General features: G+C 40.0%; 1 protein-coding gene across 6 annotated transcripts in view; it reads right to left on the bottom strand.

The window, feature by feature from the left end:
- Positions 1-842: 842 nt before the first annotated feature.
- Slc24a2 (solute carrier family 24 member 2) overlaps positions 843-15,885 on the bottom strand; it is a 220,233-nt gene continuing 205,190 nt past the window's right edge. For all 6 annotated transcript variants that reach the window (XM_074051729.1, XM_074051726.1, XM_074051728.1 and 3 more), the window contains 3 exons: positions 10,997-11,086; positions 7,648-7,814; positions 843-5,205 (listed from right to left, as the gene is read on the bottom strand). In XM_074051729.1, the coding sequence (XP_073907830.1) occupies positions 4,956-5,205; positions 7,648-7,814; positions 10,997-11,086 (507 nt within the window). In that variant the 3' untranslated portion in view covers positions 843-4,955. The remainder of the gene's footprint in view (positions 5,206-7,647; positions 7,815-10,996; positions 11,087-15,885) is intronic.

Raw genomic sequence — 15,885 nt, 5'->3', positions numbered from 1 at the left:
ATTCCCCATGTGTGAGGAAGGCCTGTAAAATGGCACTGTCCAGGTTGCTTGGGGAGGGGGGTCCTACATGAGAAGCATGCTGCTTCTATAGCTAGCAAACGTGAGCACACCTGGGGTTTCCACAGAAGTCCACGTCTCCTGTTGGTGAGGTAACACAGTCTGTGCAGTCCCAAAGCTCCCAGTGACGTGAAAGAAATATTGCAGTGGTGTAAGAGCAAGTAACAGAGCAGAGCTGGCATATTTCCTTTATTGCTTTTCTTATTTGCTATATATTTCAAAGAATATGAGGCTTTGAGATTAAAAAAGAAACACAACAATACAGAGCAGGAAGCTGAACTTAGTGCGGCAGGAGCATGGTTACCTCTCTTTCGCTCCTAAGACCTTCTTGACAAGGGGTGTTAAAAAATCTAGAACTATATATAGGCTCTGGTAATTGTCCTTAAAAAACCAGATATTTATAACCATTTGAAACTACATAGGATATATTTCAATGTGACACTTGCTTTCTTAGAGATACTAGTAAAAATAAATTATTTTCTTTTTTTCCCTTTTCTTATTTTTCTGTTTTTTCACCAACTCTCTCTTAATGCTGAGTTCTTATCTTCTAATTGAAGACAATATTGTTGAGGAAAGTATGGGGGTTGAGGATGTGTCTTTAAAAAATATTAAGCCACGTAATTATGCAAGATCTGGCTTAGCAAGAATGGGCATTAGCTTCCATAGCTCACTTTCTTAGAAATCACACTGAGAACAACTTCCCTTTATTTCTTATGGGACAGAGCTGCCATCTATCACATGACCACTTACTTGTTCAGGTGCAAGGAAGCCTAGCATTCATGTAATTGTGTGTGTGTGTGTGTGTGTGCAAGCAGATGTCAGGAAGAAAGCCCACTGAAATGTTCTGAAATGCTTACATTCAAGTCAGGCCATCAGACCCATGTCAGATACTTCAATGCAGAGCACTTAACACAAATTCCATTTTTCTTTAACTCTACCTGGCCTGCAGCTCTACTAGTAGTCTTTCTTGGATCCACTTTCTGTTAAGGTGATCTGGGGTGTGGGGGGGTGCTTCTTTTTATAGTTCATGTCCTGTTTCACTGTTACAGAGGCATTTTAAAAATGTGAGCAGTGGTGGGAGTTTGCCCATGCTCTCTCTGCCCAAGAACATCATCAAACAGCTAATCAGTGAGGCAGCTGTGTTTTGCTGAGAGGGCTTCAAACCACCTGATTCATGTCTTCTCTAGAAAATAAATTCTAATGGCCCCTGTCAGGTGACACCTGTTAGAAGCCTTACAACGCATTTTCTCTGAATATGAAACAGTCCTTGCCTCTTTTTAGAATCTTCCGAGCAAGGCTTTAAGATATTCTGCCGTATCTGCCAAGCTGATAACCCTAGCCCTTAGTTCCTGCACATGTATTCTGTTGTCCTAATCTGTCACTGCCTGACTCAGTTTAGCTCCTGGGAAGCTGAATAACATCACCATCTAATCTTGTCCTTCATTTTGTCAAGAATTCGTCAGGTCCAGAGGGCATCTGGACATGTGAGCATTCTCAGATACAATTTAGGAGTTTCTATTTTAGCATTTTTGGTTTGAACCAAGTTGTTCTGTCCTGAGGTTGCTTAGGGCTACAGGGGAGGGAACAGCAAGCAAGACCTGCTTGATTTGCTGTGAGTAAATGGAACCATTTGGGTGTAATTTCTTTATTTTAGGTTGAGTAGCAAAACGTTGGCTTGCATTTTGGATCATATTTTATACTATCCTGCTCCAGAGAAGCAGGGAGTATCTGTTGTTTCATAGTTTTACATAAAAAATTTTCAAATAGATTTTTCTCTGTGCTTCTTGTTGCATGTTCTTTGCCTCTACATCAGCACTGCGGATATGGCTGGCCATTTCCTTAAGGCTGTAAATCTATATTCTGTGTAATGGGAGGTATGGAGACATATTGTATGTTTGTAGTATATGAGCATATATGAGCTGAGGAAGAAATATTCCTTGTGGTTGCTGTGCATAGCAGCTTTTCTTGACTTTGGCAAACTTGATGCTCTTTCCTTTCAAATTCTGAATGTGATTGGGTCAGAGTGATGTTGTGAGTGATAGTGTATGTGTACACACAGGGGCATGTAGCAAAGGCATTACAGATGACCTACTTTCATGATGTGGAAAGTTTTCTCATAATTATGTGAATATTTTAGGCCAACCCATAATCACATACTCAGAGACACATCAATGAAGGGACTCACAGGAAGCAGTGCAAGATGCCTGAAGGGAGCAGTGTTGTCCTGGACCATGATCAGTGCACATCATGGAGTTGGAAACTAGGCTTGGAAATGTTGCATTCTCAAAAGCAACTTTTCACTTAAGAGCACACAACTTCCTATGAAGCAGAGTTCCCAACTCTTAGGCAAGTTAAGTGTCCCTGGCTGCTTGAGTCAGTCTTCACTGTGAGGAACGAATGGGAAGGAAGGGTAGAAGAGGATCAGAAAGTGCTAGAATAAGAACAGGGCACCACAGGACATTCTGCAACCTTTCTTATTTTACATAATTTAGCTGCATTTGAGTCAAAACTCACAAGTTTAAACCTTTCAGACAACAAACCCATTAGTGCAGAATTTATGCAATAACCAACTGTGCTCTCCTTCAAGTAATACACAGGGAAGACAACCAGAATTTTTGAATTAAAAATTCACTTCCTCTTTGTCTTTCACACTAAGGAACCAACACACATTCTTGCCTAAATACAAAGTCCTGCTCTTGATGAACAAGATGTGGGTTTCTCTCACACGTTTGAAAACCCAACTTTGTACAGTTGGAGAAACTTGAAAGCAGCCTCCTAGATGGCAGTCATTTTGATTTCTCATTCCCTCAGGGGTCTCCACTTTGAAGTGTTTTATGCCTGTGGGTGGAGAGTGATGATGAGCACTGCCTGCGGTTGCAGTGCTCTGTGGATGAACTAAGGTTTTGTGGAGGGAATACTGAGCTCGATCTGGGGCTGTCAGGTCATCTGACCTTTTCATTCAGCTGTGAGTTCTGCAGCCTACCTCCCTATGAAGAGGTGTGTGCTCACAACACAGTCATAGCAGGCAACATCGACAGAACAGACTGGTGACATGAACATATATGGTGAAGTTCTCCATGTAGGCTGTGTGCCAACTTAGATGTAGGGTGTGTACAGAATAATGAGTCATCCTTTTTTCACTTTTTCAATTGATTTTAATGAAAGCACTACTTGGGGAAATGAAAAATTCTGCATATTTAAAAATTAATTTAGTTTGGCCTTCCCACCTCCTGCTAGTTTTATTTTCTTCTGAAATAGATCGGAGAAACCATACAAGGTATCAGAGAGAACCTTGTGGGAGGGCACTGAATGAATGAAATGAGAAGATCCCATGTAAAACTGAGCAAAATTAATAATTCAAGTTGTTTCAGTGACTGGCTTGAAAACCAGTACAAAGAAGCCGTGGAATATAGTCTTTTACTCTAAAAACTAGAATCCCAGACGGGGTTCTGATGGGAGGAGAGACACAGATATTGCATGGGCTTTAACCAAATCCTGGACATAGAATTTAGAAACCTTTTTGGGTTGCACCAAGTGGGAAAATGCCTTTGCAACCATCTCAAAGCTGCCTCCAACTAAGCAGTATTGATCAGAATTAATTTAGACCTATTTGGAATAATGATTCTTATTATGATTCCCAAGCTGTTGGGAATAATGACACTGAAGCCCTTTATGACCACACTGGGAAATGTGTTAAGGAGCTATGTCCTCACCATTCCCATTAGGTGGCAAATCCCACTGAGCACCTCTACTGGATGGTGTTTCTCATACGTCTAGGCTCTCTTGGCAGGCATTTTGACTACTGGTAAGCCCTTAGCGTCCAAATATGTCTAAATGACATTCACTGCCCTCCTTCTTTTGATGACAATGGGACATGCGTTGGAACAATATAGGTTCAGTTTATATAGTTTTGCTGCCCTAGGAAAGCACTAATTTGGCTTGCAGTCATATTTTCTACTTGCATGCTGGGATAATATAAGAAAAAAAACAAAACAACCCAACCCTGGTCACATCCTCCCACCCCCAAACCAAGACCCACTTAGTCTGGGTTTTACATCTGTCTGTCTTATGGAACCCAGTAACTCTCAGTCAGTGTACCCCAGTAAGGGTGAGCAGATAGTCTTCCTTGTTTGGCTTGTGGGAATGTTTTGGGGGTTCCATTGAGGGTTCCTATAGATTCTTTCTAAGCCCTTCTCCCTGCAAAATATTTCCCAAAACCATTCAGCTTTCTAGACAGGATCCCAGTAAGTTCAAGCTCAAGGATGGCTAAAGGTCACAGTAAGTTACTTTTGTCAATTGACTCCATTAGTTCACCTTTTGCACTTGAGAGGTAAAGCCCAGACTGAAGGTTGAAGGTTGATGCCCCTCTTCAGATAGGTACTATAAATATACTAATGCTATCCCTGAAAAGATGCATTTGTACTAATATATATATATATATGATTTTATATATATATAGTTTTTCTTTCTTTGTGTTTGTGTACAGTTATATATTAATTCATACATATGGGAGGAGAGGTATAGTACAGGAACAGGCAGGATTTGTGTGTTCATGTGTATATATTTATAATATGTATATTTTATATGTATATATATATATAGCCTCTGTCCTTGTTTATATCATTACAACAAATGTACCTCCGACCAGCGAGGAGTACCTGTCAGTGGTAAATGGAGAGAAGCCCCATATTGACAGTTTTCTTTGTCTCTTAACATAGGCAAGGGTGAAATAGTCTGTGAAGTGAATGGGTCCAGTGAGAATCCATCCATCTCCAGTCTACCAAAGAGAGACTCTTGGTTTCCAGTGCTGTGTGCCAGCTTGCCTCTTCTCCAGAGGTCAAGGAACCTAGAGCAGAGAGGTTCCATCCATGCTGTTGGTTTGAGATATGGCTTTTCTACTATATGGAGACAGGGCACACAAGAATTCTGTCTTCTAGGAGAACGCTGACCACCAGGAACACAAAGTAGAGACCAAACATGATGAAGCCCAACACTTTGTTCATCCGCCATTTGCAGAGGGCAATGGAGAGGATGACGAAGAGCAGCATGATGAAGAGGAGGACAATGGCACAGAAGAGGCCGTTGCTGCTGACAGCCACTGGCTGGAATCTGTGAATGATGGTGTATAGGAGCCAGGGCAATGGGAGCCTGTGAGAGGAAAGCAGGGGAGGGTGGGAGAGATAGCAGGGGACTAGTCAGGTATGTTGAAGTGGGCACATGATGATGTATCTGTTATGTCAGGGCCAGGAGGCCTTGGGCATTGTTGGCCCAGGAAATCATATAGGAAGTTAGAGGAACTTTAAAAACCTTTATCTGTTTCCTGACCAAATTAGGGAGAACAGACAGAATTTGTTCTTTGTGGAACAACTTCTAAAACATGGCGGCTGTGGGTGACAATTTTATTGTTAGCGATTAAACATAAGGAAAAATATCAGATGCAGATGTAATTTTATTCAGAAAAATGATCATTTCAGTGTTATTTGAATAAAAAGTTGGGGATTGTTGACAATTTCTAACAATAAGGAACTAGTTAAATAGTGAGTTAAACCAAAGTAATGTTTTATGGCTATATAAAATCTCAAGCTTATAGTGATACAAAGAAATATGATATAACTTTAAATTTAGGCTTTATTTGCTTACTTCAGTTCTGTGGATTAAACCCAGGACCTTTTGTATGATTATAAATTTAAAATGAAAGGATGCACACAAAAATAGCCATGTAATTTCTTTCTTTCTCTCTCTTTTTTGTTTTTGAAGGTACTGGGGTGTGAACTTGGGACTTTATGCTTGAGAGCAGTTACTCTACCTCTGGAGCCACATCTCCAGCAAGTTATGTAACTTTGATCATATAAAATATACATATATTTAAAAAGGGTGGAGAGTTATCCTTGATCTTTATAAATAAGATTCTAAACCCTATACTGTATTCATTAATCTTTTGGGCAAAAGGAAAATGCTGTCAAGACAAAGTAGAAACATATTGCTAATGACAATATATTGACAATGACATCATAAATTGGTATAAACTCTTGGAAAAAAAGTTTCTGGCCTGGTGGAGTGACTCAAGTGGTAGAGCACCTGCCTAGCAAGTGTGAAGCCCTGAGTTCAAACCCCAGTATCACCAAAAAACAAACAAAAAAAGAGTAAAAAGAAGATTTTTGGAAAAGAAATATATAAAATACATCAGTATATACTGATATTTATATATCAGCATTTAAAATGCTTAAAATATTTAGTCCATTAATATTGCTTAAAGGAACTTAGTCTAATAAAATAATTAAAACAGGAAATTTTCTGAATAAAGATGCTTATGGAATACCCACAATAGCAGAAAATTGAAAAAAAAATTAAAAGATCCTATTAGAGAACAATAGTTAAACTGAAAAGCAACAGGAGGGAATATTTGAAGGCATAAAATATTAGTTATGAGAGCTATAAAAACACTTAAAAATGGTTCATATGATTTACTCACTTACTAGTAGATGCTAAGCATATATGCCTTTAAGATGGAAAAGATAAAAATATGTACCCACCAAGAGAACAAAACTGAATATTTACTAAGGAGACTATGAGATATTTGGAAGGGATTATAACAAGGAAATGTTTTGGGTAGTAGAATGAGGGGTGATTTTTCTTTAAATTTTCATTTGTTGTTTCATTTTATGTACAATTTAAGAACAATGAACAAAGAGCATCTTGCAATTTGCTAGAATATTTATTTTTTTAAAAACATGACAACTATGTCAAACCAAACACTTATAGTTCTTCTTGGCTTGTTGGATATTCTCTTTTCATACTATTGAACTCTCTCTGTCTCTGTCTCTCTCTCTGTTAAGTGATTGACCACGAAAACTATTCTAAATGTGTAAGTGGCATTGCTAACAAATACTGTTTCTCCTAGGTCAACTTCTTGTAAAAGAAACACCTGTCATGGTGTTCATTCATCCATTCATTCACCCTTTCAGCCATTCATTCCACACGCATTTGTCAGGCTGCTACCATGTACTAGGCAGTGTGAGGCCTTGATGAGCTCTTGCATTTGAGGAGTTCACAGACTAGCAGGCAGGTAGAACAATATCATGAATACCATATGATCTGGTGGACAAACTCACAAATGTAGGTAGTGTGCCACCTGAGGGGCCAGTTCTTCCCTGACACTCCTTTCTGGCCCAGTGAATGGAGCTTGATAGTAACCTTACTACAAGTATATAGATATACTTGTTTGTGCTTGACCTGTGGTTGTCCCAATCTACTTTAAAATCTAATCTTACCTGAGGTTGGTTAGGGTATTAATTAGAATATGGAAAAAAAATACTGAGAAACTACCTGAATAGAGCTGCCTCAAGAGTGAATGTTTATAACAGATAGTGAATGTAGTTATATAAGCAAAATTATCTTATTTTCTGAAACATCCAAACTGTAGGCAGGTATGAGTTTCTGCCTGTCTAGGGATGAATGGTACTGCCTGTCTTACTTTTCTATTTGTATTGGCGAGTTTTAGCCTCGGAGATGCTGTCATATCATTAGTTTCTAGGAAGACAAGGATAGGGATGGAGTGATGTGCGTATGTACAAAACTATCTCTACTCACCCTACAGTGATGTCAAAGATGTTGCTTCCAACAGAGCTGGACACAGCCATGTCCCCCAACCCTTTCCGGGCCACTATGACACTGGTGATAAGGTCAGGGATGGAGGTCCCAGCAGCCAAGATGGTCAGACCCATAATCTCTTCACTAATGCCGATTGTCTCTCCAACCTACACGTCATGACAGAGGCAATGTGAATGGTGGAACTAACAAAACCACAGACATTTCAATGCAATCCCTTTTCAATGAGTTCCTCTGTGCTGTGTTGAGTGCTGAGATGATAAAGATGATTAAGTTACAATTATCACCCTTAAGGAGGTTATACTTTTATAACATCCAGACCCAATAGATCAGCAATGTTCCCTTGAGTAATAAACAGACAATCTCAAATAGCAAAGAGCCCCATGCGGTGTTTTCTAAGACTGAACCATGGAAGCTGCAAGATTAGAGTTAAAAAAAGCCAAGAGACCTTGGTACCCAGTTCAGCACCTGACAGTGGTATCAAGTCCTGAAGCAGATTTGCCTTTGAAGGTTAAGGAACGACACTCAGTGTCCCCATTTTCCTCAATATTTCCTATTGTCTATACCACTACTGAACATGTTCAGTTGCTACGATTTCCACAGGAAACTCAATTTTGGGTGTGTTCAGGTTTGGCATTGAAAACTGTGATTCAGCAAAGTGTCTATGGAGAAGTGACAGCAGAGAATCAGAGGGCCACGGGCTCCAGGGCTGGCTTGGGTAGTTGTTAGTACTTGACCTATTGCTAACTGTTCCATTGTGCAATATCTTTGGTCCTTGCTTTCTTGTCCACAAAATGGGGACAATAAACCTACCTTATGAGGTGGTTGTGGGAACTGAATGATAACCTGTGGAAAAGCCCTTTGTAAATAGTGCATCATTGCTGGAAAATGCCGGGTGTGTGGCTGCAGCACACTTCCTGTGGCTTTTAAGACGGATGAATTCTGCGTGGAGGATTGCTTTAGCCCCAGATGGAGGCTCCTCCATTCTCTTGAACAACTTGCTTGTCTTGTTTGAACTTTTAAAAAGCTTTACATATTTTCTGGAGTTGCTGAACTCCAGAAACATTTTAACTCTGAAACATTTTAAGATCATGTTTTCCAACAGCCTGATGACATCCAGAGTTTTTAATAATTTAAAGGGCCAAAGCAGTGTGTTAAGGAGAAAGGTTTTAGGGAATAAAAGCCACTTATTTCTAAATCTTTTTTTGTTTTATGTATAAGTAATATCTTGGTTCCTACTAACTTAAAAGCATAATTGGGAGCTGTTTTTCTTAGGATGGTCATGCCTGCTCATGAGTCCTGTCCTCCTGGTACATAGATTCACTGCTCTCATTCAAAAGCAGGCTCCACGCAAGCAAGATCCTTGCCGTGGCCACTGTTGTCGCTCATTCACAGAGTATAGCCTGGCTCATAGTAGGCTCTGAACACCTATTTGCTGAACAGACAAATCAATATGTATATGTAGGTGATTTTCCTAGGGAATAGTGAAATAGGGAGTACCCTATTTGAGCAAAGTATTCTCCTTGATGTCCTATTTTTTTTTTGTTAGATTTGGAGTGAAATGTTGTCAAAGGCTAAGAAGATGTTGACTAAGTGATAGTCACCCTAAGAAAGGTCTAATCTATGTAATTACTATTCTTAATAATTTAAACCCTTAGAGGAGCTGTAAAGCAATGACTCACAAACCGCTTATATTTGGAATCTGAATGTCTCTACAGACAGAGGAGTGCAGAAAACCAAACAGAAGAAGGACACTGGTATGGTTAAGGGCATTAGCTAGGGACACAGATTGTCCTGGGTGCAAGTCTTAGCCTGCCACACCAGTGTAAGGTGGCCACCTCCACTCTTAGTTTTTTCCATCTGTAAAGTAAGGGTGACAATATCTACTTAGGGTTGTGTGATAATTATATGTGATGATGCTTGTAAAGAAATTGCACAATTTAGGCATGAAGTAAATGACCAATAAATATCAGCTAATGTAATTCAGCTATTACTCCTTCTGCTCTCCAAACTATCGGACCACAGCAGTCAGGGTTCTGGGGAAAGAAGCTGGTTAGTGGGGTCAGTCTACAATGTGGGAAACCACAAAATAGTGAGACATTTTCATCAAGTATTGGCCACCTGATGTCTGTATGGCTGTAGAAATACTGCCACCAAAGGAGAATGAGTCTTTACAGGCTTGTTGGAGTATCTGACACTGAAGCTGACTTTTGATGGGAATGATGGAGGCTCAGGGATGGGCCTTCTATAGAATTTCTGTCCCTTCTTTGAAAAGTTCAATAGTTTTAGTGTCTACATTTAGAACTAGGATTCATCTTGAGTTAATTTTTTGAGCATGGTATGAAGTAGGATCTAAGTTCATTTATTTTGGCATGTGGAAATCTAATTACTGTAGCACCATTTGTTAAAGAGTCTATCCACATATGTTCTGGATTTATATTTTCTTATTTCACATTGCTACATTTTATATATGTTAACAAGTGTAATAATTTTAGAGCTATATTAAACAAAGGCTATAAGTGGGCAGTTTGGAATTTATATAGTAAATAGTAAAGATTTAAAGCATGACTTTTGGAGTTGCAGAGACCTGGGGTAGATTCCTCGGTTCTGCTTCTTCCTGCTTATGAGATCTTGGGTAATTTTCTTAGAAGCTTTAAGATTAATTACTTTATCTGTGGATTGTAGGTAATAACAATACCTTCCACATAGAATTTGAACCTATATACAGGGTCAACATCAAGAATATAAAGACAGAAGTTTGTGAACTGTCCAGCATACAGTATATTCTCAATTAGTAATGGTCACTAGTCTGATATTTGAGAATGTGAAACGCTTTTCTTTCATTCAAGTTTTCCAACAACAATTACTGACATCATATCTTGGCATTATGACTGGTACTGAATTAAAAGTGGTAAAAATAAAGTGCACCATTATTTTTTATGAACTAAAGTTCAAGGAAGAGGCCATTTGGCCTCTAGGTCCTTTCCTGAGAGCCAGTTTTAAGAGGCTGGTGAGAGCCATGCTGAGTGACTTGCTGAAGATAAAGTAAGTGCCACAGAATCAGGCAAAACCTTGGTATTCCTCTCTGGCCCTGGGTTGACCTGGCCTTGGGCTTGCCTTCCTCCCCATGGCTGTCCAGTAGCCCTGCTGTTTTGATTTCTGGCCATAGGGAAAGGCCTGGAGTCTAGGGAAAGCTCAGTGCTGTATGTAACTTGTATACATCACACTCAATATAGTTGTGACAATTTGAGAAAGCAAACACATTAGCTAACCACTTGGCAACCAAGACTAGAGAAAAGCCAGACAGATAGTGCTACTACCAAGGACTTACCTGGTGTGCCCACCAGACCATTAAGTAAGAGAATACTGCAATCCAAGTGATGGCGCCAAAGAATGTGATGGGAAAAAACTTCCTGGATGACTGAAAGATAATCAGAACAGGTGAATGCCTGTGATATCAACTGCAATGGGTCTCACTGCCCAAAGCTAAACTACCTAGGCCACTGTTTCTGCCTGATTCCTGGTAGGGTTAGCAAGCTAAAGGTCCTGTCCACCCCTAATCAAACTGGGACAGTAAAATTCCCTCTTGGAGCCATGAAATTGGTGGTTGCTGAATGATCACAGTGCTGGTTCCCGGGCTGGACATCTCTTAAAAAGAATGTCTGTTAGTTCCTATACCTAGATGCACAGATGCCTTCTGCTCCTGCCCTTTCTAAGGCCTGGATTCTCAGCCTTTTCTATCTGTAAACTACATTCTATCTGTAAAAATATTGTTTCATCCCCCCTCCCCTTTTTGTGGTACTGAGGCTTGAACTCATTGCCTCATGTTGCTAGGCAGGCACTCTACCACTTGTGCCACTCCACTAGTCCCTCCCTTTTCTTTTACACCCAAGTTCATGAGAATTAGTTTCTACTGTTTGCAAACTATATATCCTAATAATTCATTTGCCCCAAATCCTATGTGATTGACTACATTAAACATTAAACAGGAAATAGGATGAGTTAGTAGGTTTAAAAATAGATCAGTTCATCTTATAGTCCCATGAATGTATCAGGAAAGTCACATGAAAAGCCTCTGTAGCCTGCTTGTGATGTCTAGTCTCCAGAATATTGTAACAACATGTGTCAGCTAGGGTGGGCAGAGCGGGAGAGTTTCCATCAGGATACTCTCCACTGGGGAGGTAGGCAGGTCAGACATTGTTTGTTTTCTCTCCTCTTCTCAATCCTAAACTGTATCATGTCCAGTTCTGCTTCTAGCACTACACTTTGTACAGTCTCAGTTTGTATACAGCGTGAGTGTCAGCCAAAAATCATACCATTCTGGCTTTTTCTTTTTTGGGAGGGGGACTAGTGTTTGAACTCAGGCCTTCATGCTTGAAAAGCAGGTGCTCTACCACTTGAGCCACACCTCCAGTCCTCAGCCAAAAATCAGACATTTAAAATGCAGTTTTATACCTGACCCCATTCCAGAGAACTCTAGGTGGAATTGAACTGGGAATTCTACTGATATCCTTTGTGGAAAACTTGGGATATCTTAAAACATGCTCAGGCAGCAGAATGCCGTCAGAGAGTCTCTACTAATGCCAAACACTTTTTATCTCCAAGCTTGCATGTTGAGAAAGAACCCCACTTTTTGCTTTGACAATGACATCCAGTTTTGTCCAGAGAAATGAATCCTAGACTTGACCTGGATGAAGACAATCTCAGTTATCCGAAAGGAATGACCTGGGGCAGTCACACAGAACCCTTTGTGTCATGAAGAAAAGATATTTTGGGTCTCTACAGTATAATGATGAGCACAGATGGTATTGATCCAAACCAAGCTTGTGTTCTCTTTGCTGATTTCAAGTTTTCAAGAATGTTTTTATTATCCTTCACACAGTCCTTAAATTTTACAATAATCTTTTCTCTTTAAATGCCTGATGCTTTTTTGGGCCATTCATTAGCTGGGATTTCTGAGAGACCAAACTGGCTGGATTAAATTGGGACCAGACCTCAGGTCACAGTAAATAGCCAAAATCTTACTCTTGTTTTATTTATATTTATTTTTAAAAAAATCTTACTCTTAATGCTTCCACATGCTCCTTCCTCTTATAGAAAATGTTTTGGACAAGTTCTCAGTTCTTTCCCAGGGAGTGAGCACTTCCATAGGTAATGGCAAAAATGTGACTTATTTTTCAAAGCGGAGACTCAGATTGTCATTCTCCTTCCTTTTCCTCTCCTTCCTTCTCCCATTCTTCTTTTTTTCCTTCTCTTCTTCCTCCTCCTGCTCTCTTCCCCCTTCTGTTCTCTTCTTCCTCCCCCTTCCTCTTCCTCCTCTTCTAAGTTATTTTGGAGATCTCATGAACTATTTGCCTAAGCTGGCCTCAAACCATGATCCTCCTGATCTCAGCCTCTCAAGTAGCTAGCATTACATGTGTGAGCCACCGGCACCCAGATGAAAATAAGTTTCTTTAAAGCTGGGAATTCAGCTGGATTCTGGAGATCAGATTCCCCGAGCTAGTGCTCAGAGATCAAGTTTTCCCAGGTAAGATATTTAGCTGATTATATTTCTGGTCTTTTCCTTTACTCATGACTCATTGTTTCAGCATCCGAAGCGCAATGAGCATTTCAATCTTTCAGATTCCTGCCCTGCTATAGGGAAAGGAAGATCCCTCTTGCCCTATGAGGCTGTGAATGATTTCAGCATGACCTACTTCTTGATTCTGAGCATTACACAAGGGAATGGAGAACTTCTCCTGACTTTATGGTGTGGCATCTGTCCTGGGAGAGTCTTGTTTCATGGATGGCTCACTTTCCAGGTTATTTCATTTACTAAATGTGTATTTTTTTTTTTTGAAGCAAGGTCTTGCTATATCTTCCAGGCTGGTCTTGAACTTGTAATTATTCTACCTCAGTCTCCCTAGTGTTTGGATTATAGGTATGTGACACCATGCCTAGCTCACATGTCTGTTCACTGAAGTGACTTTATAAATCAAAATCAAATAACTTAAACTTATTTCTCATCTGAAATATATCATCACTGAACCATAGAACATTCCCAGCCATAAGATAGAAAGCAAAGTATCAGACTAAGAATTTAAAGGAAGAAATTCAGATCAATTTATTAGTGAAAATCTACCTAATTCAACATTTGGTGCTTAATTAAAAAAACCAATTAATAATTAGTGGGCACCCAAAGTCCCTAATGCGGCATCAGGTACTCATTAAAAAAAAAGGTTAAAAATAAAATTTCTTTGTGAATTTTTAGGGTCTCTATCATAAACTAGGGACAGGGAAAGGCTGGGCACTTACTCTATAGCCAGATCTTGAACTAGAGATGAAATTCAAACTCAGGTCTGCTTGAGTGCATGGCATTGCTACTAACATGTGTGTTGCACATGCTCTCTCTGAAGGAAACCAGGGCAATAATGCTGAAAACACACCAGCCGTACACATAATGATAGTCATCAACATCATACGAGGCTCTGCTCTGAATGTCAGAAAATTAAAAAAGCATCAGGGAAACAGAGACTAGCCTTCCAGCTGTATGGCCATCTGCTTCCCCCACCTCCCATCTTGTTTCTGCTTCAGATTTCAGCCCTCATGCATGGTGGTTTGGCTAAGGGTTTCCCTGTCAAACTACCTTTCCATGCCCAAGCTCACAACCCAGCCAATCCCTTCTTTCATTTTTGTCTGGCCACTCCCCTATGTGGACTCCATGGTTTCATTCCAGATACTACTGCCCTGTTGCACCTGGACAGTTATTTAGTCACCAGTCTCATAGGAAGGGAAAAAATAGCCCTTGAAGCCAAGGTCTAACACATCAATTTGTGGTCAGGAATGGTGGCTCATCCTGACATCTGTTGGGACAGCCCTTGTACTAATTAGCAAATGATCAAATTGTGTCCATGTGCTGTCTATTTTGTTTCCAAGGTAATGGTTTACTTATACAATTGTCAGCTAATGTTCTCATTAAAAGCTTTTACTACATCAGAGTGATATTGGCTTAGCTTGAGAAAAAGTTGCTGGACACTATGCTGCACAAATTGGCTACATCCTTACTGATTTAAATCCGACACACAGGCATTGAGCATCTGGTTTGTGCAAGGTTCTGAAGTACACATTTTCTTTGTGGGGAGATTGAGAAGTCTTGCTATATTGCCCAGGCTGGCCTCAAACTCACGATCCTCCTACCTTAGCCTCCTGAGCAGCTGGGATTATAGACTGGTGCCACCCACCCAACTTAAGTATACATATGTAGTAAAGTTCCTCACAACAATTCTATTAAGAATAAAAGTGGGGTCTCTGAGTTAATATGACTAGTACTGAAATTTCTGTTTATAAGTTACCAATGATCTTCTCTTAGGAAAATCATTTAATCTCTTTAAGCTTTGATTTCTTCATCTATAAAATGGAGGAAATATCAAAACCTAGTTCTGAAGAGTTCATGTGCATAAACATAGAGTAAGTGCCTGGCATATATTAAGTATTCATGTAATTATTGTAGTTGTTATTATACAATGCTATCCTCATTTTTTTTTTTTAAAGTACTGGGATTGAACTCAGGGCTTTGCACTTTCTAGGCAGGTTCTCTCTTGCTTGAGCCATGCCCTCTGCCCTTTTGGCTTTGGTTATTTTTGAGATAGGGTCTTGCTTTATGCCTGGGATGCCTGGACCATGATTCTCCTAGTTATGGTTCCTGTGTAGTTGGGATGACAGTTGCACACCACCACACCTGGCTTCCTATTGATTCGGATGGGATCTCAAGCACTCTTTGCCCAGGCTGGCCTTGAACTGTGATCCTCCTGGTCTCTTCCTCCTGGGTAGCTAGAATTACGGGCACCCCTGTATTAGGTTTTAAGAGATGAGGAAACTGACACTTTGGCAGGGGGAGGCGGGGTAGAGGAGGATGAAAGTGAGTGTGGAGACCTGGTCAGGAGTCCTGGTTTGCCTCTGATTAGCTGAGTGTGATAGACAAGCCACCAAACGTCTCTGGGTCTCAGTCATTTCATTCTTGCTATAATTATGCTTGACTTCTAATAGGCACTCAATAAATACTTAGTGAATGAAAAAAATAATAGGAATCACATACACCTACCTGGGTTCTTGGGTTCTTTTCTAGATCTAATGGGTTATGTTTTCATATTTCATGAGATGTACTTCTGTTTTGTAAGAACACCTATCCTAAGTCATGTGAGAAGATAACTTTGGGGTATTTATTTTGTTTCTATTTTCATC

Source organism: Castor canadensis, chromosome 13 (genome assembly GCF_047511655.1).
Source record: "Castor canadensis chromosome 13, mCasCan1.hap1v2, whole genome shotgun sequence".
Lineage (NCBI taxonomy): Eukaryota > Metazoa > Chordata > Mammalia > Rodentia > Castoridae > Castor > Castor canadensis.
The sequence above is the reverse complement of the archived record's forward strand: the minus strand, read 5'-3'. Positions and strand labels throughout refer to the sequence as shown.